This window comes from Triplophysa dalaica, chromosome 14 (assembly GCF_015846415.1).
Source record: "Triplophysa dalaica isolate WHDGS20190420 chromosome 14, ASM1584641v1, whole genome shotgun sequence".
Classification (NCBI taxonomy): Eukaryota; Metazoa; Chordata; class Actinopteri; order Cypriniformes; family Nemacheilidae; genus Triplophysa; species Triplophysa dalaica.
The window spans coordinates 9,168,423-9,184,253 of NC_079555.1; the positions used below are offsets into that span (position 1 = coordinate 9,168,423).

General features: G+C 38.1%; 1 protein-coding gene across 15 annotated transcripts in view; it reads left to right on the forward strand.

The window, feature by feature from the left end:
• The window catches only part of mef2aa (myocyte enhancer factor 2aa), a 77,013-nt gene that overhangs the window by 41,218 nt on the left and 19,964 nt on the right, over positions 1 to 15,831 (forward strand). For 5 of the 15 annotated variants that reach the window (XM_056765688.1, XM_056765690.1, XM_056765691.1 and 2 more), the window contains exons 5-6: positions 14,897 to 15,028; positions 15,096 to 15,230. In XM_056765688.1, coding sequence (XP_056621666.1) covers positions 14,897 to 15,028; positions 15,096 to 15,230 — 267 coding nt within the window. The remainder of the gene's footprint in view (positions 1 to 14,896; positions 15,029 to 15,095; positions 15,231 to 15,831) is intronic. The other 10 variants (XM_056765695.1, XM_056765702.1, XM_056765697.1 and 7 more) reach the window with 2 other exon arrangements.

A 15,831-nucleotide genomic window follows, 5' to 3' on the forward strand; every position in this document is an offset into this window, starting at 1 on the left:
CTGTTGATTAAGACTTAGCTGCTAAGCTTATTTTCCAAACCCTCAAAGGGGCTTGTCTGGGCTGTTTCAGCAACAAATCACGGCTGGAGTGCCAACATCTTTAATGGTGACATACCCAGATAATGGGGCCATGCTTACAGCCGTGTGCGTACTTGTTAAACTTATTCTGGTGTAGGAAAGCTAGACTTAAAGTGAGACTATAATTGATTTTGTGACCTTGTCCATATGTGTAATTTGATCCTTGTAATTTTTAAATAGTGTTGTTAATACTTTCAGCAGTTTGTGATTGGCTGTGGTAGGGCCAAATCTTCAGCTGAAGGCAGAGGCCTCTGAGTCCTTGCTTCAGGTTTTGGCAGGCGTTGCACTGAAGGATCACTCACTCACACACCTCATGCACTGGCACAATCGACGACCCCTACAGTTCTGGACTATTAACCTAGTCTTTGAGGATTCATTTAAAAGGGGTCAGGGGCTTCATTTGCGTTTGATATGCACAGACGACAACACGCAAGAGAAAGATTGCATTTTAATTGGCCAGTGCTTAACTTAGTGGCTTGACTTTGGGCTGGCCAGGGGCCAGACTGACTGTGTGATCTGCTAAAGCCGTGTTTGACATTTTAAAAGGCTGGAGGGGAATCCATGGTCAGTTTAACTGTTCAACATCCCGGGTGGCTGTAAAAAACAAGGATCTGGGCTTTTCATTAAATATATTGTGAGTGATGACATAGATTTTTAGGATTAGATTCTCAAGTCTTCCAAAAAAATACATTCCTTTGGGATTGTAACACTTTGGGCAAATCAAACTTTGACAGTATCTTCTCCCTAAATGAAATAAAAACATTAGATTTATTGGGCAAGTTAATTTTGTTATCTTCATTGTCCCTATTTAGCAACTGTCAGTTTTGTTAATATCTGATTTTCACACTGTTTTGATAAACTACTTATTAAATCTGATCTAATTTCCCTCATGATCTGTAACATATCACTTCATTTCAGCGATCTCCGTTTCTCTCTATTCTCAATTCCCACTGCTCGCTCTTTAATGTCTCATCTACTGCCACGCTCATCCTTTCCCTCCTCCTTTTTACATTATGCCGCTCGCTCACACATTAAACTCTCTTCATATTAAACCATTTATTAATTCAAACCAAATGTCAGCACTATTGACATAAAGTGAAGGTGTCTTCTTTAAGATATTCAGGATATGTGGTGCATTCTTTCAATATGATTTTTAATATTGCTCTGAAACCCTACTTTTAATTGTTGTGTACACATATTTTATGACATACTTTATTAGTCTTTGGTTTGTTTGATTTTCTCTCTGTTTCGTTTCACATTTTGATATATTTTTTGAGGTGTGAACAACAACAAGTTGCGGTGCACACAGCTCTTTGAAAATTGGTCGAATAGCTCTATCTTGGTCTCAGTTGACCACAGAATCATTACCCACATTGCAACTGGGTCACCATTATGCTTTTTGGCAAACTCTAGGTGTTCTTTCTCATGTTTTTTTGAGAGATGGCCAGAGCTCTTGATATGGTTGACCGTTAATCTGTTCTCATCTACTGAACTCTGGAAGTCCTTAAAAAATACAGTTGGCTTCATCTTGTTCGGCAGTGTTGTAATAGATGCTGTCTATGTAGGTTTTGGGTGGTTTGATGTCGTTACCATTTACTTATAATTGAACAGTTTTGTTTTGTACGCTTTTCAGTCTTTTTAGTCATTACAACCTGAATAATAAAAATTCACTGTGTGATTTTGTCTTGATAATGTGGTGGTTATTTTAATGATTTGGAGGTAGATGTAATTGTAGAAAATTTCCATCTGTGGAAAGCTTGGCAACACAGACACTGTTTACTTATGCTTTTGAGTTTTTTTTAAAACGTTTTCTAATTTAAAGTGATGTTGCACACAAATTTTTTTTTAGTTAAGGTTTCTGAATGCATATTTTATATTTTAAATGGCATTAAAATGAGATTATCAATACTGAATAAAATGGAATTAAAATGAGATTATCAATTCTGACACATGCGATACCGTAGTAAACTGTTTTGTCAATCTGATAACTGTAAACTAAAAACAAACATTCCTCTGAGTAAGCAAATTTTACAGTAATTGTTGTCAATTGTGCTAATTATATTTAGAGGAATTATTAGTTTATAGAGGAAAAAGTTTTGAGGGTGCATTAATAATAATAATAAAAGTGACCCTGTGGCAGAGAGCACTTCTTAATTTTAACAACAAACATTAAAGGGTTAGTTCAGCCTAAATTCTCTTATCATTTCATGTAATTTCATATCTGTAAAATTTAATTTGTTCTGATGAACACAGAGAAAGATATTTTGAAGAATGTTAGCAATTTTCACTTTTGAGACATCATTGACTACCATAGCAGTAACAATTTAATGACAATCAAAGGTGCCCCAGAACTGTTTGTTTTCAGAAATTCTTTGAAGTATCTCATTTTGTGTTTAACAGAACACATGTACTATGTTAGTGGTTGATGAATTGCCTATATGATGAATATCTTTCTTTGTGTTCAACAACACAACAAAATTTATAAAGGTTTAAAACAACCTGAGGGTGAGTAAATGATGAACGAATTTATTATCTCTTTAAGATTAAACCATAATTGTATTATCACATGATAAGTATCTAACAAAAACAGTATTTTTTTGCATTTAAATAAATAAACATCTATTCATATAGCACTTTTCGTACATAAAATGTAACTCAGAGTGCTTCACAGGTACAAAAACAGTAAAATATTACAAATTACATAATATAATAATAATAATACAAAAAAGTAACAATTAAGACAAGGATTAAACACAGCTCCAACCACTATTATCACAGGCAATTTTAAAGAAATATGTCTTGAGCCGATTAAAAAAAATAAAAATACTTGGTGATTCTCTCACTTCATTCGGCAGACAATTCTAAATTTTTGGAGCTTAATAACTAAATGAGGTACCATCAGACTGCCTAAAATTAATTGTTCGATATTCTTAAAGACCAGTAATAGAGGATCTTTGAGTATGATTTGGGATATGTTTTGACAGACAACCGTTAATGTATGTAGGTGCCAAGTAATGCAGTGACTTAAAGACTAATAATAATATAAATAAAACCGGTGTAATATGATCTCTTCCCTTTTGTTTTTATTAATACTCTGGAATGCTGCATTTTGTATTTATTGTAATTTTGCTAGAGCCCTTAGGCAAACCAGTACACGTAGCATTACAATAATCAAGTCGAGAAAAAATAAATCGGCATCATTCATGGATAAAATGGACAAATTCTGGCAATGTTCCTCAGGTGATAAAAACAACTTTGTTACTTGATTAATGAATGACTTAAAACTCAGATCACAATCCAGAATAACACCATCATTTTTTACCCATTTCTTTTATTTCAATATTGATTTTATTTTCATTTCTGCACACAGTTTTTCATGCTGCATTGTGCACATTTGTGTAACCATGACATTTTTAGGATTGTAAAATTTAATATGAGATGTAAACAATAAATAATTCATCCTCAGTAATGACAATTTACTCTTTGGTGGCCTATTGAAACGGTGACGTTTGTAAACGAATGAATGACTATTGACTCTTTTGTTCTAGGGTGAAGTACATATGTCAAGTAAAAAAAGCACTGTCTTAATATACCACACTAAGTGCTGCAACACTAATGGTGTAGAATCAAGCCTCCTGCAGCTTTTCAAAGTGCCCTTTTTTATAGGACAAGGACTCCCTTTCCTCTGGGCTTTCAGTCTAGAACAAGAGCACAGCCCCTCTTTGGAGAATGCCATTTTCTCTCGTTCCTCTCCTCTCTTCTGAAACAAAGAGCTACATTTGGTTCATTCTTTCAGTAGCCACTTTATAAGACCTTGTGTCTGTGACAGCTCTCTAGATGAAGGTCTGAATTTGTGGTAATTGTTGTTCTTTTCTATCTCACATGTTAAGTGTGACCAGGTTGCTGTGGAAACACTGTTTGGTGTTTACCTCACAACAGAGAATAGAAAGAAACAGATGCAACAGAATATTCGTCTTTCATTTAAAGTATCACAGCGGAAAAATCTCTGTTGAAAGGTAATGCAAAAGAAGCACAAAGGACATATAGCATTAAAGGATTTAAAGTAGCGCTGTGTAATATGTCAGAGCTTCGGGCTTAAGTGGAATATGGACTCTATACGGCCATATTATCAATGACACATCAGTTATGAGAGCATATTTTAAAGACCTCGCGCGGCATCCAGGGTCACTGTATGTGTCGATGAGCACGGCACGCTGAAGTGCATGCATCTCTTATCCACTCTTTCTGAGCTCCATCAGAGCATCCCTGCTTCCTCTGAGCATGATGCTTGTTACCTGGTTACTGCCAAGAGATTCTTGTTTTCAGTACATGTCGTGCCTCATTGACGTCAGTCCCTCTTTTGCTTTCTCTCCCTCTGTCTCTCTCATTTTTTAGTAAGGCTGATGTTTCTTATTTCAAAACCAGGCGTTCTTCAAGAGGTTGAAATAAAAGGGAGACAAAGCAACAAAAGGCCCTCAGCGAGGTGGGTCTTTGGTAAACATTAGTCTCCAATGAGACTAATAAGGCAGGCTCTAATCTCAAGTGCTTGAACATAGATGCGCTGACTCTGAGCAAATAACCCTGGTGCTCATTCACCGAGGAAACAAGAGGGGGACAAAGCACGGCGCAAATGAATGACTAATTCTGAACTGTAATTTTCGCTCTCAGCTCACTGGAGTCTGCATCTCATCGTTGTCCAGTAAAGAAATACCTCACAAATGAACTTTTTATGAATGTTTTAAGGAACTGGTGACTTTTTTGGTTTTTATCTGTCCCCATCTTTATACAGAAATTGATCACTAACCATAATCCAGTAGTTGGTTCCCAACCCTGGTAGTAGTATCATAATACAGTAGTTTTCTGCACACTGAAATTTTTTTGTAACAATTTGAGAGTTTCAAAACTTATGTAGTTACTGTGGAAAGCTGAAAGCTATCAGTAGGCTACATGTAACAGTAGGCTGAAAGCTTAGTCTATCAGTAATACTTTTCACTGGAGAATATTAAGCAAACAATGTCCTATACTGTAAATGGAGTGCAATAGTTATAGTTGGTAAAGAAAATATTTTTATTCTGTTGAAACCTTTTTATTACATTTAAAAAAAATGTTTATGTAAAAATATACATTTTGAACATACTGAAGCCTTTTAGCTTTAAGGAAGCTTTTAGTATTGGGTCTAGATTTAACCATGTACAGTAAACAGTGGCAGATTAGGAAAAAAAATTGGGGGGACAACAGGAACAATAACCTAAAAATAGGAGTGCAATAGTTGTAGTTGGTAAATCATTTCTTTTATTCTGTTTAAACCATTTTATTAAGCAGTTTTAACATTTTTTTTTAAATAAAAATATACATTTTAAACAGACTGAAGGCTTTTAGCTTCAAGCTAGCTTTTAGTATTGTGTCTAGATTTAACCATGTACATTAAACTGTGGTGGCTGGTTCAAACAAAATGGGGGGGGGGCAACGGGAACAATAACCTAAAAATAACACCATAAATTGGACTAAATGTAATTGTTAAATATGCATTTCACAGGTGATATAACCATTTATCATCACCTCTTAGCTTGAAGTCACCATGAAATCAAAGTGTTGCAGTGATTATTATAAATTATTTATCCACGCACACCTGTGTGAGGACTGGGGCTAGGGTTGGGAATCAAAAATCGGAATCGGAGGGGCAGGAATCGGGTCGGAATCGAAATGAATAGGAATCAGATATTTGAAATTTTAATTCCTCTTATCAATTCCTTTCTGCATATTTTCAGGAATGTGCTTGAGTTAACTTGTGATAAAGCACAGGAACCACAAATTGAGTTTCATTGTAGCAACTAAAGTTATACCATGATGTAATTCAGGGTATGGTAATACAAAATAAATCAGACAAAACATGGTTGGTGTGTATATACTGTATATAAACAAAATGGTGCTCATTTTCACACTAGTCAATAAGAAGGCTAAATGATCATACAGGTCGATAACTTAATGTTTTACTTCAACTGTAAAATCGAAACTGGGAATCGATAAGAATCGGAATCGATAAGCAGAATTGGAATCGGAATCGCTACAATTTAAACGATACCTAACTTAACTGGGATTGTTAAAGAGTGCTGTAGCTGCCACATCTGTCGGCTTTGTTTTTACTCTGGTGTTCTCAGTTCTGATAGGTCCCCATGATAAATCCGTGCTTGTTCTCTCCTCTCTGGGTCTTCTCTGTTGCACCAGGAAAAAGAATTGTGTTGAGTGACAAACAGGAAAAGCTTCAGTTTGGTACATCTCTCATGTCATGAGGTTGGGTTATATTTCAGATATTGTAAATATTTCAATGTTGGTGTATTTTCAAAGAAATGGCATAAAACGGATTTTAGGTAATCCATCACTTCTGTTCACTATTGTTTTTCAGGAAGTAGAAATCTGTAGTATAGTATTAGTCTATATGTTTACCATTTGCAACATTTTGAGTGATCAGTCAGTGACACTTGCAAGCTGTGTCTCAGTGGAAACGATCCAGATTTGTTTTGCATGGTATCGGTACGTAAGCCTTTCAGCAGTTTTCAATGCTTAGATAAAGATGTAGCAGTGTAATGGAAACAAAATGAAAGCGTCATTCTACTTAAACTTAACAAAGCTCTCTCTCCTCCCTCTTTTCCTGGTTACCATCAGAAACAGTCCCTAGATAGCGAGCGCAAAAGCTAATGGAAGTGTCCTCTTTGGCTATTGATTACGCTCCAATGGGAGGGGGGAAAAGCATCTCCAACACAGGCAAACATGATTGAATGTAATTCAATAAGAGCAAGAATGGGGCCCTTCTCTATCTCCCTCTCTCAGATACTGTTCCATGGCTCTCAGCTCTGAGATCTGGCACGTGTTTGCCGATTTCAGTCATGAATTATTCTCTGATGACGTAAGTCCAACTAGCCTCTAATGATTTCAACACTGATGTGAAAGATTGTGTTTACTTGCTCAGGCTTGATTTGTAATGTAGAGGCGAGCCTTTGCTGAAATTATTGTTGCAAGATATTCAGTACTCTGGAACTGGTGCATACAGTAATGTTATGCTTTCAATTAAAATTCTTTCACTTTTAGTGATGTATTGTTTGTTCATAGCACGAGTGGGTTAGATTGTTCTCAGTGGTGATACGGACCGCCTGAGGAAGGGTTTTAAATCAGTTGACACTGCTTATGGTTTGCTTTTGCATATGCTTTGATTCATAGTTAAAACTTGGCAGCTCACCACAGTGCTGACTTCAAAGAACGCTTCATGTATAACACATTCCCAAATGTCTGCGATGTGTTAGTGTTACATGTAACTAATTTTACTGAGCTAATTTACAAATGCAAAACAAGAATTTGTTTGGAAGGTTATATGCATGCTGGTACACTTGATCAGAGAAATTAAGACATAATGGTAATAACGGACAAAAGGTGAGTTTATAGAGTAAATTGATAAACTCTCCTTTTGCGTCCTGCCTTTTCGAGGAAACCAACTCTGAGTCATTTGAAGAAGGTTTGTCTTCTTTCTAAGTTTGATTGCAAATTCCAGATCAGCCTAAACAGTCATTACAATTCTGTTCACTTCCCTTAAAAGCACATCATCATTTCTGACACTGAAATTATGTGTATCTTTTAAATTGGTTTAATGGACTAAAATATTTGATTTACTTGGCCTAACGTTGTTCCAATCACGCATGACTTTTCCCGTGTGGTAGAAAACGAAAATTTGAAGAATGGTAGTGGGCGTCTTTTCAAAGCTGTTACGATAAATAGGGACAACGTTCACTTATCATCACAGTTTTCAAAGTTACCATCGACCTAATTTGATTTGCAACCGCAGTGGCATGACAGGCTGGTTTCCAGGAGATTTTTTTCACCGTTGATGACCTGAAAAATAAAACCATCAACCCACTGCATGAACACATGTCTCTGTTAAGCAGTCCACCATAAACCCGTTCAGTTGTTTGTTAAATATGATTTCCAGCCCACTCACCACCTCAGTGCCTAGTCCTTTGACCGAACACACCGCACAATGAGGGTATCAAGGCCATGGTCAAGGCCGGCGGTTTTCAGGGCGGATGGCAGGAGGCCGGAAGGCTGGCGAGGTGCGTGAGGAGAGGTGCGCTCTCACAGATTGATGAGGCCTGCGCTGTGGCAGGGGTATAGAGTGTTACAGAACAGACGTCCTGCTGGCACGACCTACCCTCTCTGCTTTCTCCTCTCTGCCTTATCGGAACTCCTAATTGTCCTTATGAATATTTTAGAGGAGAGCAGGAACGGAGGGGTTCGGGGGGGCTATTGTTTCAAGGGCTGTGATGGCTAATGATCCAGCCTGTGGGTCAAGATGGGTAGGAGCGAAAGACAGGTAGGAGGGTGAGGAAGACGAACTGGTTTTGGAGGAAATGGGCGAAGGAAAGAAGGATGGGAAAAAGCGATATATTTATCTCAGAAACGTTCCCACTTCATCCTACTTTTTGTTCATCATTAACTGTAATAGCTTTACTGTAGATTTCAGTGTTAAATAGATGAGATAATTTATTTAGGCCAGTGGGACTAGAGAGCAACATTAGTTCATTGGAAGGAAACTTGAGCGATGACTTTGATATGCCTTCACCTCAATTTTGGTTTCAATTCCCAATCTGCTCTCGTGTCTCAAAATACCCTTGATTGTGAAAACGTTCTTTCCTTCACAGTGGCAGCTAATAGCTTGATCAAGCCCGCCAGTGTACAGTCTGCCAACATCTGCCCGTCTTTGTGGGAAACTATTGCTCGTGGAAGTGTAACACGCTTTGCTAACTAATGCTATATTCATATGAAAGGATCTCAGCGGTCGGCCAGTGGTAATTAACTGTGATACATGGCAAAACTGAGACGAAGGCGCCCTCCCTCTCTGAACCGACAGAGACGTGTCAGCTGCTAAAACTTCTGCCGTTATTTATGTGCCGTGCATTGTGCGGCAGCTTTTGTCTGGTGGGGGGGATTCGATTTCCCTGTATATTGTTTTTTCTAAACAGCTGCGCAAAGATCATAATTACCAAACGTTCAGCCGGACTCACTTGCTGTAAATGAGCTCCCGCCGTCCAGCTTCCTGTGAGAGGATCGCTCAGACAATAGCACAGAGGCAGGAAGAACACGCATGAGCTCAGATCCTGCTTTACAGCTCAGTAGCTCATGGAATGAGATCTGACAAAGTGCAGCGCATCTTTTTTTAGGTATAGACATTAATGATATGGGTCATTGTGGGAGGAGATGCTTTTTTGTGCCATTGTGCTATTAGTGGTTTGCTGCGTCACGTTGGCCTGCTTGAACAGGCACCAACAGCGAGCAAGTCAGAGAAAGAAAGAACTGATGGTTTTGGCTTGGTTTTGGCCATCAGGAGCAAAAATAAAAATAACAGCTTTCCACTTCTCTACCTACTGTCTAATGTATTATTCGGCTCTTTTAATTTTGCAAAATAACACCCTTCCTTCTTGTTGTTTGTCAACATGTTAGCAAGAATCAGCGCTCACTATGTGCTACTGAATGTGCTCGATCACATCAACAGTCAGAGAGAATAATGATCTTGTAATTGATGCACCATGTCTGTGAATTGGGGTGTAAAGTGCAAATCAGCACAACAGAAAACAAGAAACTGAGTTTTTACATGTGTGCGGTGTTTTAAAGTGCGCTTGGCTTAGGATAATGTACTTTATAAGAACAGATATTCCTATCAGTTTCATCTCTGCACAGATTTTTAGTGTGCTTTCTGCACTCAAACCCCTTTGATAATAATGCTAAGCAGAACACATTTGGGATGTCATAAGGCTTAGCATGCTGACTTGCTCAGTGTTGCGGTAGTCACAGCGTCTGCTTCACGATTCTGCAGGGCCAAAGTTACAGACATTTCTGCAAAAAAGGTTACGTCAGCCGCCCTAAGAAAATGGAGTATACCTCCATTTTACACATATGTAAAGCAATATATGGCTGCACTTGCAAGCAGACTATATACTGTATGTTATACCTTCATATCTAAACTTGAGTTGAAGAAAAGCTGAAATGTCTTCTCTCCACACACAGCTGCGTCACAGTACTGTGTGATTTAATCAGAAACGGAGGATAAGCTCTCCACCCTCACTCCACCCATTACACAGCTCGCAGTCTGTCATCATTCTCCATTCTTTCTTCTTCTTTCATTTCTTCTCCAGCTCCTGCTTTATTTTGAATGGTAAGCTTTTAGCCCACAATTTCCGTCTATACTTGAATCTTCCTTTTATCCACGTGCAGCACATGAATAAGTCAAATACAAAGAACCTTTGATAAAGCGGTGGATATGTGTGAAATGGTTTTTCTATGTATACTGTAAAGTGCTTGTGCCATTTCACTGTGTGAACCTCGAGTTGTAATGCAAAGTAATGAAAAACGCTTATGCAGGAGAGAGTCTTTTTTTACAGGCAAACTTATGATTTTAGACCTTAATGCTTCAGAATAAATTGCTAAATTCAATAAACACCTTTGTCTGGAAGTTGATATTTCTTGTTCTTATATTTCTTATTAACTTTATTCAAAGGGAAATAACACTATTTAAATATATTTGTTGACAAAATTGTCCCTAAAAGTGAGCCATCTGGATTCTTTATTTTCAAAAATAAAGGAAATAAAAGTTGTTTTATTTTTTTATATTGTTATGTAACACTTTTTAAGCAAACAGAAAAGGAGGTTTCCAAACTTTTTGGTTTTCTTGAATGTTCCTTAGTTCTTGTTTCATCTCACACACAGGCACAAACACTCAAAAGAAAATACTCACTACGTAGTTATGTCGTACTGGCTTGACGTCAGCCTCATTTTTTGTGCGTACTGCCAAATTTTTATCAATACAGGTCTGGCGAACCTTTTAAAATAAGCGAATATTGGCAGCTGTCCCACTGTCCTGTCTGTGTGCCATGCGGGACATGCTGAACAGATTACACAATATGAGTTTTCAGCTCCCTCTCCAGAACCGCTTACGCCAGCACTGCCCACTCTCCCTCTTTCACACACTCTCATAGTCCAGTCTCTTATACACACACACACAGCCAGCTCCACGCTCTGATAACAATAACACTCCTTTTCCCTTACGACATCTAAACTTGTGATATTAGATGTTCAGGTACAACAGACATAAAGACAGAATTTAGAAAGCCTTAAACACTCCTGCTCACTAGATTTCTTCTAACGTTGTTTTTATCAAGAAGATATAAAGTAAGACAACACTAGTTTGTTTTAGAAAGGTTGAAAGGGGCATGTATTCTTCAAACTCTACAGTCACCGCTCTGGCCTCTTGATGAGAGCGAATGGCAGACGCGCACTTAAAAGTGTAATTAAGAATGTAAATGATCCAGTTTAATCAAACTTGTGATCAACCTCATGCCCCCATCTGTGCTTGTATTTAATGGATTCACATCCATCCGAGTACATCAAACACGGCAGTGCCTTATTTTCTGCAGCACTGGCAAATTTCGATCGCGACACATAACGTGTCCTTCTATGGCCATGCATGCGCATGATGGCTCCTGATTGGCTGATTTGTGAGGTGAACGGGCTGACAGGTGTTAGGGAGAGGGACACCTGTTAGGACATGTGCTGATGTAGTGATCCATTTACTAGAGCTGCAGGCAGTATCTATGGGACACCCAAAACATGCCAAGCCATTTAAGATGGAACTTACGAGCACGCAATTCCAGTTCTTTAGTCTTTGAAGCACTTGAGGTCATGCCGCAGTCTAGATATATACAAATGTTAGCTTGCTTGTAAGAATATAGGCCATACTTTTCATATTTTTGCGGTTTTTATTACATTTTTTAAGGAATAATTAAGCTTCAAAATGAAAATTCTATCATTATTTACGCATCCTGTTATCATTTTAAACCTGTGTTATTTTCTGCCTCCTGCAAACCACAGAAGAAGATATTTTAAAAATGTTATTAACCTAGGTCCATTGACTTCTGTTGGATGGACACAAAACCATAGCAAGTCAATGGAGACCAAAGCTTTTCCTTTTGTGTAGAAAAAAAAAGGCATACCAGTTTTTAATGACAAGAGTGTGTGTAAATAATGACCGAATTTTCATTATCAAGGTGAACTATTCCTTTAAAAATTGTATTATATCCTATCTATATAGGAGTTTCCAATTCCAGACAGCTCTATGGGTTGAGACTGGCCACACTTTGTTTTGATACGTTATTGTGTTCATCGCCAGGACTGTATGCCCATGAGGAGGCCGGTCTGGCAGCCGCACTTTCCACAGGGGCCCCTCCCTGTCGACTCAGGCCCCAGCGGACGGGTGTGTCCCTGGGGTTACTGTGGAAGTCAGCAGCCCTGCCCTGCTCACACAGACCTCGCTGCCCTGCTCCAGCCACAGCACTTGCCACATAATGAGCAGGTTGGGACTATAATTTGCAGGTCCTGATGGAATCTGTGGCACTCTGGGGGAGAAAGTGCATAGTTTCACTGGTAAACACAGTGTTTCAGAGAGCCACATAGGGTCCTGTAAACAGGAAATGACCCGAGAAGGCGTTGCTCAGAAAGAGAGTGCAAGAACCACCTTCGGTACCGCACTAAATAGCTTCAGAGTTACAGAAGGTCCCAGAAAAGCCATATATCTGTAGTTGAAAGAAGTATAATCCTTCTCTGTTTTCATTAGACAGAAAGATACGAGATGGATTGCACAGCACTTACTTTATACATTGTGTACATTTTTTAACCTTCCTGTACACATGTGCCAGCGAGAGACCTCAGATGTAGTGCAGAGCTTGGTTGCACATTTTCTTAGATAAAGATCAACAAAGATCTCACCTCAGTGAAATACCAGAGGACAGCAGCTGCACTGCGAAGGCACTATCACACACACCCACACACATACCTACACACTCGCATCATGATCGACACAAAGACTAAGGGGCTTGTTAGTGTATATGTGCTGTGCTTCACTTCCTTCAAAACATGACTTTTTCATCTGAAAGAACATGTGACCTCTGCTGCCAAACCGCCCTGAGGTAGCCTTATTACAGGAGCTCCATCCATCGAGAATATGGACCAGGGTGTCAAATGAAGATTTCACATTTTCAAGCTCACCCTGACACCCTTTGCTGTCACCTTGTTAATGCAGTCAGCCTGATGCGTAACCAAAAGTGTGAAAAATAGAAAGGAAACACTTCCCTGAAAGCCTGTGAAATATATTAAATGAATACCTTCATATATATATTTACATTACATTTATTCATAATGCATTGTACTGTACAGGCTTTACACATTACACACATTTTTTAGATTTACGCTTTTGGTCACGCATGAGACCGAATGCATTAACAAGGTGACAGCAAATGGTGGAAGGGTGCACATTTTTTTGCATAATTGTAACCATACATACTGTATAATAGATTGCAATATATGTTTACCTAGAATTGTTTTATACCATGGGGTAAGTATTGTGTTTTAGTACGGGTGTTGTGTTTTAACACAATATACTTTTAAAATGATATTTTTACTCTTTTTATCTGCTGTATGTAGATATTTTAGAAGTGGTTATATAAGGAATGCTTACGAATGTTTTAAACACTTTAATAATAATGAGTTACATACACAAATGGCCAATAAAGTTTTATTAATTTAAGGCTACTATAACGGTCTCTGAAGGTAAAAAGAATGCTAATGTTACACCCGGTACTTTGCGCTTTGCTTTTGAAATAATCGGACCCGTCCATGCTTAAATGTTATGGTCCGGATATGATAATCCATTCATTTCGTATATTGCATTTACTCTGATAGGCTCCTGTGAGCGGCAGACATGCTGAATTACAGTGAGAGAGTTTCTAAAGCTCTGCACTGTGGGAGCCTCTTATGTGTGTGTGTCTTCCAGCTGGGTGGCTTATGATAACTGAAAGATAATGAAATATGCATCACAACACACATGCTGAGGGAAATGTATGTTCCAAAGAAAGAGAGCAAAGAGGAGGGAGGGGAAGAGAGGCAGAGAGGGAGAAAGACGATTTGGTTTTCCAAAGCCTAATGTTTTTAAAGGAAAGGATAAGGAGTGACAATTCAATTTCCTCCCTGGGGACTAATGCAATAGGCATGGTGCAGCCATCAGCGTGTTAGCTCTTAATGTATTTGCCGAATTATCCATTGAACTGTTACCAGTTCAGTTTGAACATCCCAATCGTAGCTCTTTCATGCTCTCTAGGCAGATGTGCTCAGTAGGCTAGACAGAAACACACTATTATATACAATTGTACTGAAGTTTAATAACTTTTTTTACTAAATGCTGTGTCCTGAGTGTTTTATCAAATTGGTCGGTCCTTAAGTGTTTCATGTTTACGCACCAATCAAATATTATTACATTGTTTAATTTTTGTCAATTTCCGCAGTCCATTACTGACTTGCAAGAGTGAATTTGGTTCAGATGTTATTGTTGTATATTCTGATAATTTAAATGGGTCTCAAAGGTAATGTTGCTTAGCTGGCTGGCATGAAATCAGTAAAATTTCTCATCATATGCTGTATTTTTTCAGCAAAGGTATGTGTAGCTATTATAGCAAATTTATCTTATCATTGATTTTTAGTAGGTCTTTTTATTTAGATTATTTGAAAAACCCTTATGCTAAATGAAAGTAGTCAAAAAACATTGCTTAAACATATTTTTAATTATGTCTTAATGTTTTTTTTATCTATTGGTCTAGTTAAATGCTGGCAGAGCAAGTAGAAATCCTGTATGGGCCAGTAGGAACACTCCTAGTGGTTGAGCCCTGAACTAGCTGTCTGGGTTTCATATGTCTATGTCTATGTGTGAATTTTCCAATTTTATTTTCAGAAATTAAGAAACAAAGGCCATATTGACTGTGCCAGTCCAGATCCAGATGACTGTTTCGGTCACAGTCCCCTCATGGACGACCGTTTCGGCAAACTAAACGAAGAGAGTGATTTAATGTACAAGCGCTGTGGTGTAAGTACTGCCTCCTTTCTCTGCCTTTTTGTGTTGATCCCTCTTTTTATGTTGATGTTCACTGCAGGCGCTTAACAAGAAAGAACACAGAGGCTGTGATAGCCCGGATCCTGACGCCTCATTTGTCCTCACCCCTCACACAGAAGAAAAATATAAAAAAATTAATGAGGAGTTTGATAATATGATGCGAAATCATAAAATCGTAAGTAAATGCAATGTTTTTGCTTGGCTTTGTGGCAGAAAGGATACACCCCCTTTTCATTACCTCACCCAGTAACCTATTTCAACAAATAAAGACTTTTATTTCTTGTTTCAGTGGAAGTGCACTTTTTCATGAATTTTGTAGCTTTTTCTCTCACCCTAATAAGATCACATTGTCTGTTGCATTCTTCTCTTGTTTTTTAAACTATTAAATTATAACAGAATAAACATATCACTGAAAAGTTAAAAATTTCATAGTATTTGTTACTTTATTGAAAAATAATAGTTCACTTGGCCCTGCGTCGACTCTACAAATGAGCCGATAACATTTACATCTTTGAATGCTATTATAAGTAAAAACATAAAGCGAACCGCCTCTCTGTGTGATAATACGAAGCTATTCCCAGTATACAGTTTCTTTAAAGAAAATTCCTACAAGTCCAGCAACGGGCTAGAATATTGACAGATTCATTGGTTGAGGTAATTGATGTGTTCTTCCCAGCACTTACCCAAACAGATCTGGAAATTGAATCTTTTCTCTCAGTACTGCGCCCTGTCCAGGTCATGTGATGGAGAAGATTTGCTGTTGTATAAAGACAGAC